The 23916-nt window shown below is 43.3% G+C and overlaps 1 protein-coding gene across 1 annotated transcript; it reads right to left on the bottom strand.

The window, feature by feature from the left end:
* Positions 1-2019: 2019 nt before the first annotated feature.
* Positions 2020-11241, bottom strand: GPRC5D (G protein-coupled receptor class C group 5 member D). The gene is made up of 3 exons (XM_008062512.1): positions 10347-11241; positions 3509-3576; positions 2020-2091 (listed from the first exon to the last, which is right to left on the bottom strand). Exons 1-3 carry the CDS (start codon positions 11239-11241, stop codon positions 2020-2022), a joined length of 1035 nt encoding a protein of 344 aa, XP_008060703.1.
* Between the last annotated feature and the right edge of the window lie 12675 nt (positions 11242-23916).

The raw sequence follows: 23916 nt of genomic DNA, 5'->3' as shown, positions 1-23916 counted from the left end.
CCTCAGCCTTCCAAGTAGCTGGAACTACAGGCCCACGCTACCACGCCTGGCTAACTTTTGATTTATTGTAGAGATGAGGTCTCGCCAAGTTGCCCAGGCGGGTCTCGAACCCGCAGGCTCAGGCAATCCACACACCTCACCCTCCCAAGGCGTGGGATTACAGGCTGAGCCACCGAGCCTGGCTGAAAGCAGGATTTCAAAGAGAGATTTGCACACCCATTGCTCATGGCAGCATTATTCGCAATAAATAGCTGAGAGGTGACAGCAACCCAAGTGTCCATCAAGAGATGGAGAAAAAAAATGTGGTATATATACATAATGAAATACCATTCAGCCTTCCTTCCTCCCTCCCTCCCTCCCACCCCCGCTTCCTCCCTTTTTTTTTTTTTTTGAGTTGGAGTCTCACTCTGTCGCCCAGACTGGAGTGCAGTGGCCGCTCCCGGCCACCGCAGCCTCGACCTGCTGGGCTCCGGCGATCCTTCCGCCTCAGCCTTCCGAGTAGCCGGAATTACAGGCATGCGCTACCATGCCCGGCTGATTTTTTGATTTATTGTAGAGATGAGGTCTCGCTGCCCAGGCGGGTCTCGAACCCGCGGACTCAGGCAATCCACTCACCTCAGCCTCCCAAAGGCGCGGGATTACAGGCTGAGCCACCAAGCCTGGCTCCTTCCTTCCTTTTTGAGTCAGAGTCTCACTCTGTTGCCCAGCCTGGAGTGCAGTAGCACTCTCACGGCCACCGCAGCCTCGACTTGCTGGGCTCAGGCGATCCTTCCACTTCAGCCTTCCAAGTAGCTGGAACCACAGGCGTGCACCACCACACCTGGTTAATTTTTTTGACTTATTGTAGAGACAAGGTCTCTCTCTCCCTTTCTTTTCTTTTTTTCCTTTTTTTGAGTCGGAGTCTCACTCTATCATCCTGGCTGGAGGGCGGTGGCATGCTCACAACCACCACAGCCTCTACCTGCTGGGCTCAGGTGATTCTTTCGCCTCAGTCTTCCAAGTAGCTGAAATCACAGGTGAGAGCCACCACACCCAGCTAATTATTTTTTTATTTTTTAATTTACCGTAGAGATGAGATCTTGCCAAGTTGCCCAGGTGAACCCCTGGCCTCAGGCAATCCTCTCGCCTCTGGCTCCCAAAGTGCTGGGATTACAGTCCGGAGCCACCACGCCCTGCTTATTCAGTCTTTAAAAAGAAGGAAATCCTGTTACATGCTACAACAAAAATAGACCTTGAGGACATTATGCTAAGTGAAATAATTCCACTTATATGATGTATAAAGTAGTCAAACTCACAGAAATAGAAAGTAGAGTAGTGGTTGTCAGGGGCTTGAGAGGGGAGTTGTTCAATGGGCACAGAGCTTTGGATGACAAAAAAGTTCTAGAGCTATTTTGTATTGCAATGGGAATATAGTTAACACTACTGAACTGTAAACTTAAACATGGTTAAGGTGATAAATTTTGTTGTGTGTTTTCTAGCACAAATTTTGTTTTTAGAGAGGGAGTCATGCTCTTTCGCCCAGGTTGGTCTTGAACTGCTGGCTTCAAGTGATCCTCCTGCCTCGGCCTCCCAAAGTGCTGGGATTACAGGCCACTGTGCCCGGCCATTTTCTAGTACAATTTAAAAAAATTGATTAGAAGAATAATCAAGTAGTAAGTTGCTACTAAATTCTATACTTTGTCATGTTAGAAGGCCCCTAATTTCTTCAAACCAGGGTCTTTTAGTTCCATGAGTGAGAGGTATCAATGCTTTCTAGCACTGCTAAGAAAGGGAATTTTCCAGTTACACGACTGAAGAAAGACACAGTCAAGGTAGAGTGGCCAGCAAGATTGTAATTATGCTTGACAGGACAATCTTCTGATGGAGGGTCCAGATGGATGAAAGGGATAGAAAATAGAGAAGGAAGAGCAAGCCGATTCTTCGTTGGCAGCATGATTTTGTGGGCTCCCCAGTGGCGTATCAGGGCTACATGACGCAGGATGGTCTTCTGGGTTTTTACCACTCATGTTTCCTTAGACTTTATACTCCTGCATCTTGCTGAGGGCTTAGTTTAGCCCGTGAGAGAAAACACTCTTGTGTGGGATCAGCAGTCTGGAAAGAAAGAAACACCATCATCAACTTTCTGCGCCAATGTAGGGGATGATACTCTTCAGACCTATATTTGAAGTATTAGCATCTCACCATCACTTAATTCTTTGTTAATAACTTAAAAAATTACGGAGCCCAACTCTACCAGGCTAAATTTTTATTTGTTTGTATTTATTTTGAGTTGGAGTCTCACTCTGTTGGCTAAACTATAGTGCAGTGGCATGATCATAGCTCACTGCTGTAGTGCAGTGGCATGATCACAGCTCACCGCGGCCTAGACCTCCTGGGATCAGGTGATCCTTCCACCTCTGCTTCCCGCGTAGCTGGGGTTATAGGCATGCTCCACCATGCTCGACTCATTGAAAAAAAAATTTTTGTAGAGACAAAGTTGCCTAGGCTGGTGTCAAACCTCTGGGCTGGAACTTCAGGGCTCCAGCAATCCTCTCGACTTGGCCTCCCAAAGTGCTGAGATTATACGTGTGAGTCACTGTGCCTGACCCCAGGCTATCTTTTTACCTATTAACAAGAACCTTTTTTTGCAAGGTTTTTAAATAGCTGATTACTGGAAATTGAAACGAACCCAAGAATCTCTTGAAGGAAATAATAAAGATGTTCTAATCCAGTAAATACCCTCCTGAAGGCTGATTACAACATATGATACAGCTATGTCTTGGTCCATGTCATTCTCGGAAAAGACGCCTTCTCAGATAACAGACCAGAGAGTTCACTGATTTAGCTAGAATTAGCTTGGTAAAGTTAACCAACGATCTGAGAGTGACTTTCACTCTGGGATTTTAGTTACCCATAATATAAGAAGGGTGAGTGTCCCTGTGTGATATTTTTGGCTGTCCGGATTTGTGTCTGTAAGCCATCACAGCATGAATGAGAGTTACCCCCAATCTACTCAGCAGTGCTCCCTCTGTTTTTGCTTGAAAGGATTAAAACTGACTCATCCATCTGGGCATCCAGATGATGGTGACAGACCTAGCCCAGTAATTCAGAGAGGCAGTCAGCGGGGCTCAAGTGATAGATTCAGACAGCTGCTACTAAAAACAGACCCACACTCATCCATATTTACAAGCCTCTATTGTCCCCAGGGCAAAACTTGGTCAGCCCGCACCTCTTCACCTTTACACAAAAGCTTCAAGTTGCCTTTTCTTTCTGGGGACACGCACTTGCATCAGAACACTACGCTGTCTGTCAATGGTGGTGAAGATTGGGATGGTTATGACTGGAGGAGAAAGGTACCACCTGGTGTGGCTTCAGTCTGGGTGGCTCGAGCTCCGCATGCCTTAGGGATGATCCTACCCTGCCTCACTCACTCAGGTCAGTAAAGCCATCGGAAAGGAAGCCCGAGGTTGTACTGAGAAAGGAGTGCTTGCTATGTCCCTCCTAGGTGACGGCAGACGAGCACATTTACCTGCAGCTGAATGGGGGTACCATATGAAGTTAATGCTACATCCTCCTCAGCTCCATCACTGTCTCGGGCTGCAAGCCAAAGTAGGGAAGGGCTGGGTTAGTGTTAGAGAGGCACGTGGAAACAGCACAAGAGGACTATGGGAGGACTCCATGGCTTGTGACGAGGCTCCTGACCCTTTCGAAGGAATTCTCAGTTGAGGCTGTTATTGAAAAAATTGGATGACTTGAAAGAGCATTTTTAAGTTTATGAGGAAGGTGTGGATACCATGAGGGTTCAGGAGAAGCACACTGATGTCAGAAGAGCACAAGCCCTGAGTCAGCGTCCTTGCTGTCTTGGTATTACTTGTGTGACTTTGGACATCTCACTCTTTCAACAGTCCCTTTAAGTTTGATTCTCTATACACTTGGATTCAGTTTTTTACCTGAACATAATAAAGATTGGCTGGGTGTGGTGGCTCATGCCTGTAATCCCAGCACTTTGGGAGGCCGAGGTGGGAGGATTACTTGAACCCAGGAGTTCAATACCAGCCTAGGCAACACAGCAAGACCTCATCACTATAAAAAAAAAAAAATGCTCGGTGTGGTAGCACATGCCTATGGTTCCAGTTACTTGGAAGGCTGAGGTGGAAGGATCAACTGAGCCCAGCAGGTTGAGGCTGTGGTGGTCGTGAGTGTGCCATGCACTCCAGACTGAGTGACAGCGTGAGAGACTCCAACACACACACACAAAAGAAAACACTGTAAGTGCTATCTTCGTGTATTATTATTGGTGGTGGTGCTGGTGGTAGAGTTACAATGGAGGCTCCAACATCGTCCTCTTAGTGGCATTCTTTAGAGAGACTGTGATATGTGAAATGCTTATCTTTCCTTCATGGCAGAGTGAACTGAACCCGTGGTTCAACTTTGCTCTTTGTGGCCTAGCAAGGCTCCTTCACAGTCCCTTGATGACCAGCTTTCACCCAACATCCTTATCAGACCAGATCAAAAGTCAGAAAAACTGAATTCTTCCAGCTCTGGTTATTGTTCAAGAATTTCCCAAAAGGCTGACTGTTTTTCTGTATGAAACCTGCAACCACCTCATGGTAGGAAATACAAGCTGAGGAAGGGCTTCTGTTTATCTGTGAAGGAGGAGAGGGAGGATATGATGAACATTCTTTAAAGACAGGGGCTCCTGGAGGTTGAGGACCTTGGTTTGGTCTCAAAATTGGTGAGAACCAGAGTCTCAGAGCCAGAACATGGGAGGCCTAATACTACATTCTTTCCACTGGTCTTTGCTGCCCAGTTATGCTCCTGCTCCCCAAGTCTTTTCTTTTCTTTTTTTAAGAGACAGGGTCTCACTCTGCTGCCTAGGCTGGAATGCACTGGTGCAGTTATAACTCACTGCAGCCTCAACCCCCAGGGCTTAAGGAATCCTCCCACTGGCATCTCAGGCGTGCACCACCATGCATAGCTAATTTTTATTGTTTAATTTTTTGTACAAATGGGGTGTTCCTATATTGCTTAGGCTGGTCTCAAACTCCTGGCATCAAGCAATTCTGCCTCAGCCTCCTCAAAGCTCTGAGATTACAGTTGTGAGCCATCATGTCCAACCTTGTTGCCTGAATCTTCACAAATGTCATTATCCGCACCTTATCTGTCCTCAGATCAAACAAATCCTGCCCGTCTTCTTCCCTTCTTTATGTATTGTAGTTCTTTCTCTTTAGAGTGGCAGAAAAGAAATTTCCTTGAAAAACAAACAAAAGATATACCACCTGGAACGATTCCAATTAAGTTTCCCCTGGTAAGATGGGTGTGCTTTGAAGAAAAAAATGTCGAGATTTGTCAAAAAGGGTTCCATTCAGCAAAAGTTGGGATCTGCTAGGGAAAGCAACCAGAAGCGCTTTTGTTTGCGGGAACAGTTTTCTCTTGACTCATCTCATTTTATAATCGTAGACCCGTTTTTACATGATGTAGACTTATTGATTATCTTTGTGTCCTAACACCTTCAAAAAGGATCACACCAGGCTTGTCTGTATACATTCAAACACTGGATGGAAAAGTGCCCACGGTAATGTGACACTTTCAAATACAGATAGTCTTGCTTTTAGCACACTTGATGTACAATATTCTAATTGTTCTAAAGCAGATAAAGCAAGTAGTAATTAGAAGAGGAGTTTTTCCCTCAAAAAATAGATTTGTAGCTGATATTCTATTATATTTAAGATCTCTGAAAATCATATTACATTTAAAATTTTCAGTTAAAAGAGCAGCTGATTTTATTCTATTTATTTGGGCAGTCAGTTATACTTTATTCAGGAACAGAAATATTCCAAAATTACCAACTCCAAATACAAAACAAGTAATGTATCCATCAACTAAGGATATGTTAAAAGAACACATAATCCCAGATGCATGTAAATGAAGTAATTAAATGTCAATATAATTTCAGGATTGCTTCTTCATTTTTTAAATTATTTTAAATTATTTTTTATTTTTTATTTTTGAGTTGGAGTCTCACTCTATTACCCAGACTAGAGTGCAGTGGCCGCTCCCGGCCACCGCAGCCTCGACCCGCTGGGCTCCGGCGATCCTTCCGCCTCAGCCTTCCAAGTAGCTGGAACTACAGGCACTCGCTACCACGCCCGGCTAATTTTTTTTTTATTGTAGAGATGAAGTCTCACCAAGTTGCCCAGGTGGGTCTCGAACCCCCAGGCTCAGGCAATCCACTCACCTTAGCCTCCCAAAGGCGCGGGATTACGGGCTGAGCCACCGAGCCCGGCTGTATGTGCACAAATTCATTATCCGAATCTTTATGTTAAGGCTTTCTGTGCCTAACAATACGTTGAGCTTGTAAAACTTTAATCAAATGCTGGGAGACCATATATCTATATTTTTGGCTTCAGATTCTGGCTAAGAACTAATTTTTATTTTATTTTATTTTTTTTGAGTTGGAATCTCACTCAGTTACCCAGGGGGGAGTGCAGTGGCACTCTCATTGTCACCGCAGCCTCTGCCTGCTGGGCTCAGGCAATCCTTCTGGCTCAGCTTTCCATGTTGCTGGAACTACAGGCACGTGCCACCAAGCCTGTCTAATTTTTTGATTTATTGTAGAGATGAGGTTGCCCAGGCTGGTCTTGAACCCGTGTGCTCAGGTAATCCTCTCACCTCTGCCTCCTAAAGTGCTGGGATTATAGACATGAGCCACCGTACCCGGCCAAGAACTAATTTTTAAAAGTTCAATTAAGCCGGGCTCGGTGGCTCAGCCTGTAATCCTGCGCCTTTGGGAGGCTGAGGTGAGTGGATTGCCTGAGCCCGTGGGCTCGAGACCCACCTGGGCAGTGAGACCTCATCTCTACATAAATCAAAAAATCAGCCGGGTGTGGTAGCGCATGCCTGTAATTCTGGCTATTTGGAAGGCTGAGGCAGAAGGATCGCCGGAGCCCAGCAGGTCGAGGCTGTGGTGGCCGGGAGCGGCCACTGCACTCCAGTCTGGGCGACCGAGTGATACTCCAACTCCAAAAAAAAAAAAAAAATTCAATTAATATACAGATTTTCAGGAACATATTTATAACATGGAGCAAATAATATTTGTACACATTTGTTTGGTGTCCTGTAGTAATATGCCTGGTTGCATTTTCATTCTCCATCCAGATGTTTTTATATTTTAGAATTAAGTTCATAAGCCATTTCAGAGAGATAAAGCCTAATCTTCCTCAGAAAGACCTCCAGGGAAATGGAGTTCTTAATCCCCTTCACTGGTCTGTTGCAGTGGTGATCAGTTCTTGTTTTCACATTTAATCTAAATCTCTCATGCCTCTCTGTTTGAGTTGATTTCCACTCATTGTCTTTAACTGGAGATGGAAAACAACAGGACAACAGCCTCTTGGAGAGAAGTCTATATGCTTGGGAAATCCTCAGCGAATCACCCTTCTTTCAGCTGATTAAATCTGGCCTTGTAACCCACTGGTAAATCAAATAGTTATGTGACTGAAATCGTAGCTGCAAGCAGCATTAGTCAGAAGAGTCACATGACAAATGCATGTTTCATAGACCCGAACAAAATGCTGTGTTTTAGTACAGAATTTTTTTTTTTTTTTTGAGTCAGGGTCCCATTCTGTCACCCAGGCTGGAGTGCAGTGGTTCGATCATGGCTCACTGCAGCCTTGACCTTCTGGGCTCAGGCAATCCTTATGCCTTAGCCTCCCGATTACAGGAGTACACCACCATGTGTGGCTAATTTATTTATTTTCAGAGACAAGGTCTTGCTTTAGTTCCCCAGGCTGGTCTTGAGCTCCTAAGACTCAAGCCATCCTCCCACCTTGACCTCCCAAAATGCTGGAATTATAGGCATGAACCAACACCCCCAGCTGGTACAGAATTTTCAGAGAAGACTTGGATAGTCTCTGAGGAAGGCACATAAAACTTAAGAACAACCATCTTAGTCTCATTATCTTAACCTTCGCACACAGGTCTGATGTTATAGCCCTTTAATCATCTTTGTGGTTTATCTGCTGAGCCTCTCCAAGCTCCCTCACATCTCGTTAGTGAATTAAGACCCGAAATGGATATTCTTGCTAGAGACTGACTGATGCTGAGTACAACAGCACCGTTGTTCTTGCTGACCACACATCTGTTTGTATAGTACTGCGATTGTTTCTTGAGCAAACAAAAACAAAGACAGTGGTAAACTGTTTCCCCACTGTCAGCTCGTGACCTACAATAACACTCAGGGTTGTTCAAGTCATTATTATTATTTTATTTGTCTGGCTTTTACCTGCTTTGAATCTATTTGTATGTTTTTCCCAACTGGGTGGAATCCTGCACTTTTTGTTGATTTTTAGAAATTCTTTTAAATTTTGATATTTGTACTTTTTCCAGGTGACCTAAATTCTGATTCTATTTTCTGAGCTTAAGCTCCTGGTTATTCTGCCCAATCTTGGAGAGCAATTTATATATTTTTTTACTTGTGTGATTGACTTTTTCCTCCCCATGAAATATCAAACTACATTGGCAATGACTATCACTGGCAGACCTGCTCAGAAATGGATTTTCGAACTTGTTTGAGTGATAGGATCATCTTGGTCAAAACCAGAAACATTGTACTTTTGCAAGCTCCTGCTCTTCAACTAAGATACTCCTTAGAACACTTTAAACACTTGCCTAATATTTTTGGAGTATGAAATATTGACCATTACAAGTCCCATTGTGCTTTGAATTATTATGACACTCTATATAAGAATGTTTTTTTCCTCTTTGACTTTTGTTTCTTGGAAACATACAACAACAAAAGCAAACATAAAAAGTTCCATCTTATCTTCCGGTAAGAACGATAAGAAGTATTTTCGTGAGAGATTGACTCTGCAATTCTGCCACAAACCTCTGATTATGCCTCATCAACAAGCAATGAAAAACTTTTATAGGAAGGATATATAGTGTCAATTTCCAGCTCTTAGTCAACTGAACTGAAAAGAATTAATGGATGTATTTATCTGAACAGGATTTAATTTGAATGTGCAATTAGCCATAGATTACAGCTCAAAAAAGTGGTATGTACTTAAAAGGAAAACTAAGATTAATTTTTTTGAGACTGGTGAACATTTTGTGTGCTATACAACATATAAAATAACATCATCGTTATACATTAGAAAGAAAATGTGAGAAATCAGATGCCTATTAAGACATAGAAATTGATGTAAAACTAGGATACTGGGTTATGAATAATAGGCCAGATGTTTCAGAAATGGAATTAATGAGTTTTGACATGTTTCCAGAATACTGAAATTAACTACTATTTGCCCCAGGTTGTTGGGGTCCAAGCATCCTTGTTGTCATGGATAATATACTTTAATTCTTAGCAAAGTATAGTCAGGTGGCTTGTATAAAAATATGACCCAGAAATTATGAAAATATCACACAAACAAATTGCTTTATTTCTACTAAAGATCACACATCTGAATCTTTACTCAGAATTCTAATGTAATGGGTCTTCCTGTCACTTTTTGTAAATCTTGAAGGATTTTAAACAGTGAATGGTTTGACAAGGAGAAATCCAGAAGCTATTGGGCTTCGTGACTTTAATTAGGTGGTGAATCCTGTGAATCAGTTTAAGATTATGTTTAGGCAGACTAGCTTTGAGACTTAAATTTTTTTTTTTTGAGTTGGAGTCTCACTCTGTCACCCAGACTGGAGTGCAGTGGCTGCTCCCAGCCACCGCAGCCTCGACCTGCTGGGCTCTGGCGATCCTTCCTCCTCAGCCTTCCAAGTAGCCGGAATTACAGGCATGCGCTACCACGACCGGCTGATTTGTTGATTTATTGTAGAGATGAGGTCTCGCTGCCCAGGCGGGTCTCGAACCCGCGGGCTCAGGCAATCCACTCACCTCAGCCTCCCAAAGGCGCGGGATTACAGGCTGAGCCACCGAGCCCGGCTCGAGACTTAAATTTTTAAAATGTCAACCACGGCTGCCAGGAGTGACTTTTGTCCTTGTCAGCCAGCACATCTGGACCTTACATTAGAAGTCATACAGTTGCGTGTCCCAAGCCTAATTTGGGGCTAATTAACTCATTTTATAGTGGATGCTTTCTTTACCCAGAGTCATACCCTCTTTATTTAGGGCCTTTGATTCATTTCTGTCTTGATCTCTCTCCATAAAGTTCTATGTTTTGGAAGTACCAATTTTTCGTAAAAATTTAATCTCAATTCTGGAAGTCTCCATCTCCATGCTTAAACCATGAAGCCACCCACAAAAAACCTGACCATTCTCTTTTTTGTTCCCTCTTGGTTCATCCTATTCCTCTCTTTCTGTCCTCTTTTCCCCCACAGAAGTGCCTCCCTGGCCCCTGAATCTCCCAGAAAAGTACCTCTTGAGAGCTCCTGGTTCTCCATGCGGAAGCTGCGTTGGTAGACTGGGACCGAGCAGGCATTGTCTTGTAAAGGGCAATCCTGCTTGCACGATCTGTAGAGAATGCAGAGCTCAGGGATGATGTACAGCAGGAGGAAAACCCATGCATTGGTGACCAGGGCAATGCAGATGACTGGATCGTCCCACTGGGGCTGTCTCTGGAGCTGTGGGTTGCCTCTCAGGAGCATAGAGATCCACACCACCCAGATAACGATGGAGAAGAACACAGTGACGAAGATAAGCCTTCCATGCTGCTTCCAGTTCTCACATGGGCCACAGAAGGTGGCTTTGGAGACGAAGAACGTGAGGGCCATCAGGAAGAGGACGTAGACCAGGAGTACCACAAAGTCCATGTTGAGTTGACAGGGTGTCAGATGCATAAACATCATACCCCTGGTCATCATGAGAGTTACATACTCAATGGCAATAATGATCTGCAACAGACTACAACCAATAGCAATGCACAGAATTGTCGTCCATGAGAAGGAGACTCGACCCCGGACCAGCTTCACCAGGTTGGAGGCATGAGCCAAGAGGCATGAGAAGCAGAGAGCAAAGAGAACCCCAAAGAGAAAGTAGCGTACGGGAGCAGTTTGTTGATTGAGCTGGATAATGAAGGCAAAAGCAAGTCCAAAGAGCCCCAGCACGCTGAGGAGGAAGAGAAACTGGGTGGGGAGGACATTCCACTGGCTGCAGTCTTGGACCTTTCGCATGAGAAAGAGAAATGCCAAGAGTAGCATAATTGTAACCACTATGCCAAGGATTGCCAGGGACTCCAGAACAATACCCCATGGCCCCTCGGTGTCACAGAGGAGATAATAGTCTCCAGTAGACTTGATGCAGTCATCATACATGGTGACTTACAGGAGGACCTCACAAGAATGGTCTTCTGGTCCCCTGCAGAAAAAAGAAGAGACAAATTTAGGACTTTACATCCAATCACAAGAATGCCTGTTGCCTAGTCCTATGCAGGGCACTATGGTGTTTTCCTAATGAAGACACCTGGGCATATAAAAGAAATGGTCTTACCAAAATTGTCTCTGGAACACTGGAGAGAGCACAAATTACATTTTGTTTGGCTTCTGTTATTTATCTAAATGCTAAGCTTCCCTAGGGAAAAAAATCAGAGCTATATACAAACATGGTCTAAGGCAGTGGTCTGCACAACAGGAGGAGAGAAGTGAGCGAGTGAGTAAAGTTTCATCTTTCTTTACAGTCGCTCCCCATCACTCACCTAAGTTCTGCCTTCTGTCAGATCGGTGGTGGCATTAGATTCTCTTAGGAGCACAAACACTATTGCAAACTGCACATGCGAGGGATCTAGGTTGCACAGTCCTTATGAGAATCTAATGCCTGGTGATCTGAGGTGGAACTGAGGCGGTGATGCCAGGGCTGGGGAGCAGCTGCAAATACAGATTAACATTAGCAGTGCCCTGTCCTTGGAAAAATTGTCTTCCATGAAACCAGTCCCTGATGCCAAGGAGGTTGGAGACCACTTGTTTAAGGGGATGGGAAATACCATCACATACATAACCCCCAAATTTATAACTGCTGTATATGGGATGTCAGTAAAGGAACTGAGAAAGCCAAACTAAAACTCTCAAAACGATCTTAGCTCCATCCTTCTGTAAGGAACAGAGAACAAACTTTATTTGGTGGCTCCAGATAATTCATCCAATTTTGTATCACAATTCCCAAGGTTTCTGGAAAACTAGTACAAAATCTTTCTCACAAGATTGAGTGTGTATGTGACAGTGTTTGGGCGATTGGTGGAATTCCAGTTATATCAGGCTCAGAACAAGGTTTACCAACATTAATGGACTGTTGGATCATTTTAGACATTGGTTCACCACTTGGAGGAGACAGGTAGCAATTTTTCCCAATAATTGTAATGACCATTCCTTCTTTCAATTCAGTTCAAGTCAATCCAATGCAACGGGTTATAATTAAGCACCTACTTTTAGTTCATTAAAGAATTATACAAAATGATCCTTTTCTTTAACTTTTTGAATAGTTTAGTACCAAAGTCCATGTCTTGACTGAGGTGGCCTAGAAAAAAAGAATCCCACATATTCATTTGGAAAAAATACCTTACCATTGAATATTCCTAGCTCTACTTCCCTTCAGTTATTTCCAAACCTGATGGCTGGAGTGACCCAGGTTTACATCTCAGGGTTCTGACTTACCTTCTCAGTGTCCACTCTGGGACTCGGTGTCCACTCTGGAAGCTGGGACTGGTGAACTGAGGCTGGTGATGGTGAGGTGGTGGTTGTGAGGTTGTAAGTGCTAATGAGTAAGAAGGAGACAACCTCAGCTTCTTTAATCTCTCCCCAAATGGGCGGAAGAACTGTAGGCCCTCACTCAGGTTCCTGCAGTGTCTATAAAAAGAACCGGAAGGACAGAAAGACACACCTATTCCAGTTTCATAGCAGCTTTTCTATGGAGATTTCTTTGTTCTTCATTCTACTGCTGACCAGGGAGACCTTGGCTTCGGGGAGGAAAGATGGCTTCTTCCCTGTATATTCCAGTATATTCTGAAAACTACACTCCATCCTTCTTCTGACCTACTCCCTAAAAAAGCTGTCTCGAGAGACCTCCCCACATCTTGATTTTAATTGTAAGATTCAAAAGAGCATCCACTCAATAAAGTATATGTAATGAGAATTTCACTGGGCCATCCCAAGGGGGATTTTGCTTACCACTGGAATTAAAATGGCCAGTGATGAGGCCAAGCACGGTGGTTCACACCTATAATTCCAACACTTTGGGAGGCTGAGGTGAGAGGATTGCCTGAACCCACAGGTTCGAGACCATGCTGGGCAACTTGGCGAGACCTCATCTCTACAATAAATAAAAAAATCAGCCAGGCATGGTGGCGTGTTCCTGTAGTTCCAGCTACTTGGAAGACTGAGGCTGAAGGACCACCTGAGCCCAGCAGTTCAAGGCTGCAGTGGCTGTGATCGTGCCACTGAGCTCCAACCTGGGCAACAGAGTGAGACTCCAACTAAAAACAACAACAACAACAAAAAACCATGGCCAGTGATAAGTAAAATTTTCCTTCTAGTGAATTAGGGGAAATTTGTCTTCTTGACTGTAGTAATCTCTTTTCCTTTCTTTGGAAAACCCTTCCTCAGGCCCTGGCTGCCCATTGTGGGTGGACTCCTACCTGGACCAGCCATTCCAGGTATTGCCCAAGACTTTGGATATAATTTCTCTCTATCTTTTCCCTCCTCATCCTTATCAGAATACATTTACTTGCTCTGAGTCTCATTCTGTAGGGGCATTCCTAGGTCCTGAGAAAAAAATAACTCACGCCGGGCTCGGTGGCTCAGCCTGTGATCCAGTGCCTTAGGGAGGCTGAGGTGAGTGGATTGCCTGAGCCGGCGGGTTCGAGACCCACCTGGGCAGCGAGACCTCATCTCTACAATAAATCAAAAAATCAGCCGGGCGTGGTAGCGCATGCCTGTAATTCTGGCTACTCGGAAGGCTGAGACGGAAGGATCGCCAGAGCCCAGCAGGCGAAGCTGCGGTGGCCGGGAGTGGCCATTGCACTCCAGTCCGGGCGACCGAGTGAGACTCCAACTCAAAAAACAAACAAACAAACAAACAAAAATCTCACAATTAAAGGTCACCAGTTTGCTCTACATACTTGCCAGCATAAAAATAAAATAAAATAAAATAAAGGCCACCTGCTGACAATGGAGTGCTGTATTCCTTTCTGCTTACTCTACAGTGACATATCGTAAGGCACACAGCATAGGGCCAAGCCTATACCGGATGCTCTTCCCTCCCAAATTTACTCCTTGTTTCAAATATTTTCCTGAATATTTGCATTTTGACAGTGAACTTCTGAAGACCCCAGGCCAGTGCTTGTTTGGTTTGGTTCAAGGTGCTCTGTGATCTGGCTCTATCCACCCAGATTTCTTCTAGGTCTACAGGTCCTATGGTTTAGCCAGGATGCTTTTCCCACTGCCTTACAAAGAGACAAGCTCCTATCTACTCACCTTTTTTCAGATGTTGGCCCTGCCCCAAACTGCCTTTTGCTTATTTCCATTGGTAATGGTTTCGATCCTAATACTTGCCCTCCCTCTAGGATCTAGTTGGTCTTATCTCCTTTAGGACCTGGTTATTCTAGCCCTCACAGATCACATTTCACCATATTTCTGTCCATTTTTATCAATTAATTTATTAATTAATATATTGAGCAATAGTGAATATAGATAAATGAATAATAAATAATAAATGTCTCAGTTTATTTATTTGGGGCAATCTTATCTCCTGATTAGATTTATAGCTGCCTGGGGTTATGTTCCACATTTTATACCCCCATAGTACCTGGGCCCATGTAGAGTACTTCTTAGGTGATGGGTGGTTTGCTTAATTTAGTGATTTTTTTTTTTTTTTTTTTTTGAGTAGGAGTCTCACTCTGTTTCCCAGGTTGGAGTGCATGGCATGCACACAGCCACTGCAGCCTTGACCCCCTGGGATCAGGTGATTCTTCTGCCTCAGTCTTCCATGTAGCTGGAACCACAGGCGTTGGTCTTGAACCCCTGGACTCAGGCAATCCTCTAGCCACAGTGCTGTGATTATAGGCATGAACCACCGTGCCCAGCCAATTGAATGATTCTAATGATAAAATCCCAGATGTTTCAGAAGGTACTCTTTAGCAGTGTAGTTTTTCTTTTCTTTTTTGAGTTGGGATCTCACTCTGTCATCCAGGCTGGAGTATAGTAGTACAATCACAGTTAACCCTGTCCTGGATCTCCTGGGCTCAGGCGATCCTTCTGCTTCAACCTTCTGAATAGTTTATATTACAGGCATGTACCACCAAGCCTGGCTTATTTTTTTGTTTTTTGTAGAGACAAGGCCTCAAACTCCTGGGCTCAAGCAATCCTCCCACCTTAACCTCTCAAAGTGCTGGAATTACAGGTGTGAACCATCATGCCCGACTCAGTGTGTTTTTTTCAACAGATGTGCTTTAATGGAAACTACCTACAAATAAATCAGAACTTTAACAAACCCTTGATGAAATCATTCTTTTTGTGTTTTTGTTTGTTTTTTTTGAGTTGGAGTCTCACTCTGTTGCCCAGACTGGAGTGCAGTGGCTGCTACCACGCCCAACTGATTTTTTGATTTACTGTAGAGATGAGGTCTCGCCAAGTTGCCCAGGCGGGTCTCGAACCCACAGGCTCAGGCAATCCACTCACCTTGGCCTCCCAAGGCATGGGATGACAGACTGAGCCTCCGAGCCCGGCGACAAAATCATTCTTAAGTGGTGTTCCTTCTATCTTTAGACTCCTTAACATTAAAAAGCCATTTTCTCCTTTGAGAGAAGAAAATTTTAGGGATCACAGCGCGCCCCTTTACTTGTTTTGGGCATAACAGCAGTGTTTCTGGAACTGTAAAGGCTAAAGCTCTTATTAAGGGCAAAGGGATTTTCCAGATGATGAAATGTGACATCCATAAGAATCCACTCAAAGAGCCTGTTACTGTCAGCAGAACAGCAGGAGAATTTTCCATTTAATTCTCCCAAGAGATCTATTTTGTTGACCCTCTACCTCCCACCTCCTTTCTGCTGGTTGGTTGTGGTTACTCCTCACTGTTGTGATGTTTTCGTTTCTGGATTGCTTGTCTTCTGAGGAGATTCCTCTTGACCTTCTGATGGCTTGAGGCTGGTGAATTAATGGGCTAATGACCACAAAGCCCTTTGAGCACCTGAGATAAAAGAACCTGTCTCAGGTATTAATTATTGTTATTTTAAAATCTAGCATTATAGACTTAACCCATCTGCTGCTAGGCCTTAAGGACACAGGGGCCCTTTTGGCCTACACACGTCCAAATTACTCACACCTAATTTCTTTTGGCTTCTATACAACATTGTCATCAGAACTAACAGCTCAGATACAGCTTTGATGAATCAAAATACGTCGATTACAATGAGTCCATTAAAAACGGAGACAAAACAAGAGACCAAACGCCTTTTGCCAAGCACCTATTTGTATTGTTTCCTTCTCACAGAAGCAGAGCTGGAGGAAATGTAGAGGTCACCTAGCCGAACTCTTTATTAAGAATAAGGAAGCCGATATTACAACATAAGGAATTTAGTGACAGGGAAGCAGAAGCTCAGAGAGGTGAAGGGAGATGTCCAAGATGTGGAATGTTGAATAAGACAGCTGAGGTTTCCTGTTCCTGGTTTATTCTTGCTGCTATACAAGTCTTCTTTTCCTCCCTGCCTCCCTAAGACAGGTTCTTGCCACCCACTCTATGCCACCGCTTGGTGCCCTGGCTCATGCGTCATGGCTGGCCTCTTCCCTTCTTCCCACCTTATAAGGACAGGTTTTTAGAGAGACAAGAGCCTTTGCACATGATTTGTGGGTGAAGACCAGAAAGAAAGAAAAAAAAGAAATGGACTATAAGAGTGCATCAGTGATTCTTTCTCCTAAAGCTGTTATGACTGCCACGCGAGGACAGGCTGTGTGAGAAGGAATGCCTCGACCAGGCATGACGCATTTGTGTTTTTGGTCACTGGCATCTCCAGGGTTGGCCTCATGACATCCAACCGGTGCAGTTTTACGGCTCCATCTCCTCACCCAAGAAGGGTCCTGTGTTTGGGATTTGATATTCTGTGGTCACCATGTTGAAACTCTAAATAATTTTACTGTCGAATTTGTGTTTGGTATGTGAAGTAGAGTGAGACAAAGGGGCGTGCACCGGGGCTGGGAGCTTGACTCACACTCTATCCTGCCTTCCATGGCCTCCCTGAGAAGCTTCTTGCCCCTCACTCTATGCCACCACTTGGTGCTCTGGGTCACCTGGCTGGCCTCTCACTTTTTTTTTTTTTGAGTCATGATCTCACTGCGTAGCCCAGGCTGGAGTGCAGCGGCATTGTTACAGCTCACTGCAGCCTTGACCTCCTGGGCTCAGGGGATCCTTCCGCCTCAGCCTCCTGAGTAGCTGGGACTATAGATGCAGGCCACCATGCTTGGCTAATTTTTATTTATTTACTTATTTGTTTATTTATATATTTTAGAGACAAGGTCTCACTATATTTCTCAGGCTGGTCTCAAACTCCTGGGCTTAACCTCCTAAAGCGCTTGCATTACAGGCATGAGCCACCCTTCCTGGCCTAGCCTCTCCATTTCTACCCTTGCCCTGTGATTGCTGCTGTTCTCAGTTCACCCGTTTGCCATTGGTTAGATGGTGGGTCCTTGGAAAGGAGGGACTGATTTACTCACTTCCAGACAGGGCCCCATATTTTCATGTTGCATTTGGTCCCAGAAATTATGTAGCTGGCCCTGGGCATCTCATTTAACTTTTTGGTATCTGATGCATAAGTTGATCAATTTTATATCAGTATGTAAACATTGTACAGTTTAATTGAGTATTGATAAAGTGTGCAGTCAGCTGTGAGCTGTGAGTTAGCTGTGATAAAGAGTGCAGTTAGAAATTGATCAGCAAATTGTCAAGATGCTCAACTGAGCATCATTTATAAATGTCAGGGTATTTTTTGGAAAGGAAGCTATTCTACATCTTTTTAAATTTGTGACTATGATAACATTTTAATTGCACTAGAATAGATTTCTTTATACTGGACTACAGTATTACTAAAAGAAAACAGATCATGTAAAAAATACAGAGATACGTTCAAGTTTGACTGCTGTATCTAGAAGTATAAATCTGGCAATACTGAGAAAAATGTTGACTCGAATAAAATTTTTTATTTGAGTTGAGTTACATTCTAAAAAGGAAAGACTACATTCAAAACTTTATAGTATTTAAGTGTGATTTTGTTTTTGCTTTGTTGTGTTTTGGAGTTGGAGTTTCACTCTGTTGTCCAGGCTGGAGTGCAGTGACGTGTTCATGGCCACCGCAGCCTCGATCTGCTGGGTTTAGGTGATCCTTCTGCCTCAGCCTTCCAAGTAGCCCAAGTAGATGGAACTACAGGCACATGACATCACGCCCGGCTAATTTTTTTGATTTATTGTGGAGAAGAGGTTTCACCAAGTTGCCAGGCTAGTCTCAAACCCATGGACTCAGGCAATTCTCTCACCTTGGCCTCCCAAAGTGCTGGGATTATAGGCATGAGCCACCGTGCCTGGCCTTTTAAGTGTGATTTTATAAAATATGCAAGGCTTAACAAAAATGAGGGACTCAACATATCATTTATTTATTTATTTTTGAGTTGGAGTCTCACTCCATTGTGTAGGCTGGAGTGCAGTGGCATGCTCAGGCCACCCCAGCGTCGACCTGCTGGGCTCCAGTTATTCTTCCACCTGATCCTTCCAAGTAGCTGGAACTATAGGTGTGGACTACCACGCCTGGCTAATTTTTAATTTATTGTAGAGACAAGGTCTCAAAATTGCCCAGGCTGGTCTCGAACCCGTGGACTCAGGTAATCCATTCTCTTCAGCCTCCCAAAGTGCTGGGATTACAGGCTGAGCCACCGAACCTGGCTATTTATTTATTTATTTGAGTAGGAGTCTCACTTTTCACCCAGGTTGGAGTGCAGTGGCACGTTCATGACCACTGTAGCCTCAACCTGCTGGGCTCAGGTGATTCTTCTGCCTCAGCCTCCCAAGTAACTGGAAGTACAAGCATGCACCACCATACCCAGTTAACTAATTTATTTATTTATTGTAGACACAGGGGTCTCACAAAGTTGCCCAGGCTGGTCTTGAACCCCTGAGCTCAAGCAATCCTCTTGCCTTGGCCTCTCAAAGTGCTGGGATTACACTATGCCCGGCCGACATATTATTTATAATAAAATTGTTATAAATGAAAGCTTAGAACTTTCAAAATAAAATAAAATACTTGGAAAGACATCACAATAGCTTGTCAATAAATCAAGGAAATGTTTCCAAAGGAAAAAGTACACAAATTTATTAATAATTTCTAAGTTGTCGGCCAGGCTTGGTAGTTTAGCCTATAATCCCAGCACTTTGGGAGGCCGAGGTGAGTGGATTGCCTGAGCCCATGGGTTGGAGATCAGCCTGGGCAACTTGGTGGGACCTCGTCTCTACAATAAATCAGAATTTAGCTGGGCACAGTAGCGTGCACCTGTAGTTCCAGCTACTTGAAAGGCTGAGGCAGGAGGATCACTGGAGCCCAGCAGGTCGACGCTGGGGTGGCCATGAGTGTGCCACTGCACCCCAGCCTGGGCGACGTAGTGAGACTCCAACTCAAAGAATAATAGCAATAATTTCGAAGTTGTCAACTACTATTAGTGAAAGAGCCTTGTAATAATGTATTTAGTAGTATATTAGGTGGCAAGAAAGAAAATGGGTCACACAGCTGCCAAAAAGCATTCTTTGAGAATGAATGGAATGGCAATATGATTTTTGGTTGTGGAATGATAAACCAGCTGACAAATGAACAATTAAACCTTTTTAGTACACCATAATATCTCATCAGATCTATGCTATTGCAGAACAAAAAGAGGTGATGTTTTAAAAGCAATTACAGTCTGGTATAGATTGTGAGATTGAACTTGACAAAAGTATTGATGCTGCAAGTTGTGAACAATTTTAGCCAGATCTGATATAAGTGACAAGACAATTTTTTGTTTTTGAGAAAGCAGAATTTATTGAGAGGACAGAAAAGCTCCCACAGTGGGAGGGGACCCACATCGGAGGGTTTGCCTGACAAGACAATTTTTATAGAGAATATGTTCATTGTTTACATTTTATTTCACCCACATCTGGATTAGAGATCATCTTCTAGTTGGAAAAGTATTTTTTTAATAGTTTAATGTATTTTAATAGCAAACTTGCAGGAACAGCACAGAAGACAGACAACATTAAAAACATGTACTTGCATATAGGACAACTCAGTTAGAAAAGTATAGCGAATGGATGGAATCTACCGTATGATAAAAATGCTACAAATGCACTTAATTGCCATCAATAAGAAATTTACTTGTTTTAAAAAAATCCAAATGCTGGCATTGTCCAGAAAAATTTAACAGGTTTATTTATACTTGTTATAAAGTTGAACCGCTGAAACTTGTTCACTGAAACATTTTGACTTGCATTAATGCTTTACATCCCCGCTTTTATATTAAAAATTCACACACAAATGAAGATGGAAAAACTGCCAATACCTGATTTCTGTCCCTTATTTTTCCACTCGCAATCATATACTTAGGTACCTTTTGACCCCATGGGGGGGAAAAAAAAATCTAACGTTCAGAACTACCAATAACAGGAAGCAGAGAATTTTTTTATTTTTTAGAATAAAATGTTTCCCATCATAGTGGATTGAAGCACGCTCTCCACGTATGCGGCGTGCTGGCTGGATGTCTTTTGGCATAATTGTTACACGTCCGGCATGGGGAGCACACAGGTTGGTGTCTTCCAAAAGGCCAACCAGGTAGGCCTCGCTTGCCTCCTGCAAAGCACCAACAGCCGCGCTCGGGGAGCGCAGCTCTGTTTTGAAGTCCTGAGCCATTTCTCGCACCAGACGCTGCAAAGGAAGTTTGCCAATCCGAAGTTCAGCGGACTTGCGATAACGTCCACCTCCACGGGGGGCCACGGTACCAGGCCGGTAACGATGCGGTTTCTTCGCCCCTCCAGGAGAGGGCGCACGCGTGCGAGCGGCTTTTGCAGCCCGTTGCTTCCCGGGTGCTTTACCCCCGGCTGGTTTGGGGGCAGTCAGCTTCGTAGGCGCCGTGGTCTAGAGACCTCCTGACTTACCCCCCTTCTCCTTGGGCCGGAGCTGGGCGAGCGAGAGGCGGCCCTGGCGTGGGAGAGCCTCGGCGGCGCGGCGGCGGCTGCCAACCCCGGCAAAGTCTATTGTTACCTGAATGTCACGGAAACTGGAAAAAAAAGGGTAAAGGAATTTACAAGGGTGGACAAAATGTCTAACCAAAAATCTGGCAGAGTTATTAAAAATTGTTTTAAAAAAACTACTAACGACCGTGGTTTATTCATGAGGCTTTGACAGCTAAATAAATTTTACTGAACCTCGTGGATTTATTGAAACCAGATGAGTTGCCAGAGAGCAAGACTTGTAAAAATATTTTGTTCAGATGTTGGAGCTGACCACATCCACTTACTATACATATTGAATTCTTGGTTGCCAGGAAGGAAAATACTAAGCTGGGCTCCGGCGATCCTTCCGAGTAGCTGGAACTGCAGGTGCGCGCTACCACGCCCGGCTAATTTTTTGATTTACGGTAGAGATGAGGTCTCGCCAAGTTGCCCAGGCGGGTCTCGAACCTGCGGGCTCAGGCCATCCACTCACCTCAGCCTCCCAAGGCATGGGATTACAGGCTGAGCCACCGAGCCTGGCTCAGGTTTTTTTTTAATTGAAAACCTATCTCATTTAGCAAATATTTTTGGACACGGTATTTGGATAGTAAAAGTATGTAGCTGTTTTGGGGGCATTCTTAACGAAAATTTAAATTATGGGAGAAAACATAAAAAAAATAAAAATAAGAAATCATGTGTGGTGGAGTACACCTGTAGTTCCAGCTATTCAGAAGGCTGAAGTGGGAGGATCCCTCCACTTGAATGTAGGCTGACTTTAGTGACTCTCTTGTAACCCATAACAGGTGGTGGAAGTGAGGATGCATGAATTCTGAGGCTAGGTCAAAATGAGCCTTGCAGCTTCTGCTTTGGTTTCTTGGAATACCTAATCTCCAAGCGATCTCTTCTGGTTCAAGGCTGCCATGCTCTGAAAATCCCAAGACACACAAGAGACCACATGGAGATTCTCTGGTCAACAGGACTAAGGGATCCAGCTTTCTAGCTGTCCTTGACAAAGCACCCGGCATGTAAATGAATAAGTTATCTGGGAATGGATGTTCTTGTTCCACTTGTTCAATGGAAACTCTGCTGAATAGAATTTATGTTTATGTCTATGCAAGAATTATTTGCATTGCCATCCGTTTTTTTTTTAACATGTTAGCTTTTATTTTACAGAGCTCTAAAATAGCCTAGCCAAAACCAAAGGCGCCTATCCCTATAGGATCAGATAATCCCAGAGACACCAGCTGTCCACTGAAAGGATGTTCATTCCAAAGTCTTAAGTTTTCCTTATAAGTGTAATAGCTACAGCTTCTGTGTGTTCCCAACATTGTTGCTGCACACAGAAGAGAACATTATAAAATCAGTTTGAATGAAATAAAATTAGAGATATTGTTACATTTTACTTTCCTCTCAAGTCACAATTATTACTTTTCAGAAGAAAATCTGAAGTTTAAAAGAAAAATATTTGAATAAAAGATCTACTTCCTTTTCAAATCCCTGAATCAATAATTGAATTAAACATGGGGAACAAAGAAGAGAATAAGTGATTGCATTTAATTTTTATACTAAAGAATGATTAAAAGACATTACATATATTATGTGGATTAAGACTGAAGAAAAATTTCCGGTGCTACTATTGTAAATGACATATTACTATTGTTAATCACAACATCCTACTTGTGTGAATTTTTAGGTTTTCCACTTTGATTGGAGTTTAAAAAGGAAAGAAACAAGTAGAAAAATTATCAGATTTACATATTGCCTCATCCTCTGGTATCCCCCTAGAATGAATTTATGCAACTTTTATTTTTTTGAGCTGGGGGTCTCCCTCTGTCACCAGGCTTGAGTATGGTGTCACAATCACAGTTCACCACAGCTTTGATCTCCTGGGCTCAGATGATCCTCCCTTCTTAGCTTCCCAAGTATCTGGGACTACAGGCATGGGCCATCATGCCTGGCTAGTTTTTTTATTTGTTGTAGAGATGAGGTCTCGCTATGTATTTTCAGGCTGGGCTTGAACTCCTGGGCTTGTGGGATCCTCCCAACTCAGCCTCCCAAAGTTCTGGGGTTATAGGTGTAACCTATTGCCCCTAGTCTCTCCTGGTATAAATTTATAAACAAGTTAGCATAGCTGTTCCAAATTTCTGTTTTGTCTGATTTTGGATTTGTATAATCTCCCTCTCTATATTTATCAATAAAATCATATGTGATATTAACTTTGCTCTGGTTTTATTTTACTTACCATTATTGGTAGGAATGGTAAATATTGTTTCATAAAACCTTTGTTTGAAATCTCTGTGTGTGCTTGTACTGAGTTGAAATGTAAAAATACATTTCTGACTGTGGACTGGGATAATAAAAGTTTGAAAATACGAGTCTCATCTACTAAGAACTGGCATGGAATCTGACTTGGGTATGAATGTCTGCTATTAACTAACTTTCTGATCTTGGGCAAGTTTCCTGATCTCTCTGAACATAATGTTTCATCTTCTGTGTGTCGTATTTACAAAAAGGAAAGCCATCAATGATTTTTATGATAACTTATCTGAGCTGAGTTAAAGGGTTTTGAAAGCAAAGTGATGGCATAAATCATATCAAAGGTTAAACAAGGGGATTTAACCTACCTAGGAATGCTAACAATTTTAAAGGACTTTTATACTGTAATTATCAGCATATAAACTATTATGTTAATTCCAGTGTCAAATCTACATATTAAAGTAGCCCAGGTTTTCTGAGCTTATTCCAGAAGACCACGGAGGCCCTTGTCCTGGTTCTCGCAGC

The sequence above is a fragment of the Carlito syrichta genome, unplaced genomic scaffold (assembly GCF_000164805.1).
Source record: "Carlito syrichta isolate Samal-C Ts95f unplaced genomic scaffold, Tarsius_syrichta-2.0.1 Scaffold305731, whole genome shotgun sequence".
Taxonomy (NCBI): domain Eukaryota; kingdom Metazoa; phylum Chordata; class Mammalia; order Primates; family Tarsiidae; genus Carlito; species Carlito syrichta.
The sequence above is the reverse complement of the archived record's forward strand: the minus strand, read 5'-3'. Positions and strand labels throughout refer to the sequence as shown.

Coding starts and splice junctions, on each gene's coding strand:
- GPRC5D (XM_008062512.1), bottom strand. CDS start 11,241: ATGTATGATGACTGCATCAAGTCTACTGGAGACTATTATCTCCTCTGT. Junction 3,577..10,346: donor GAACCAGGAGCTCTCAAGAG/GTACTTTTCTGG, acceptor TTTGGCTTGCAG/CCCGAGACAGTGATGGAGCT. Junction 2,092..3,508: donor GTACCCCCATTCAGCTGCAG/GTAAATGTGCTC, acceptor CTTTCTTTCCAG/ACTGCTGATCCCACACAAGA.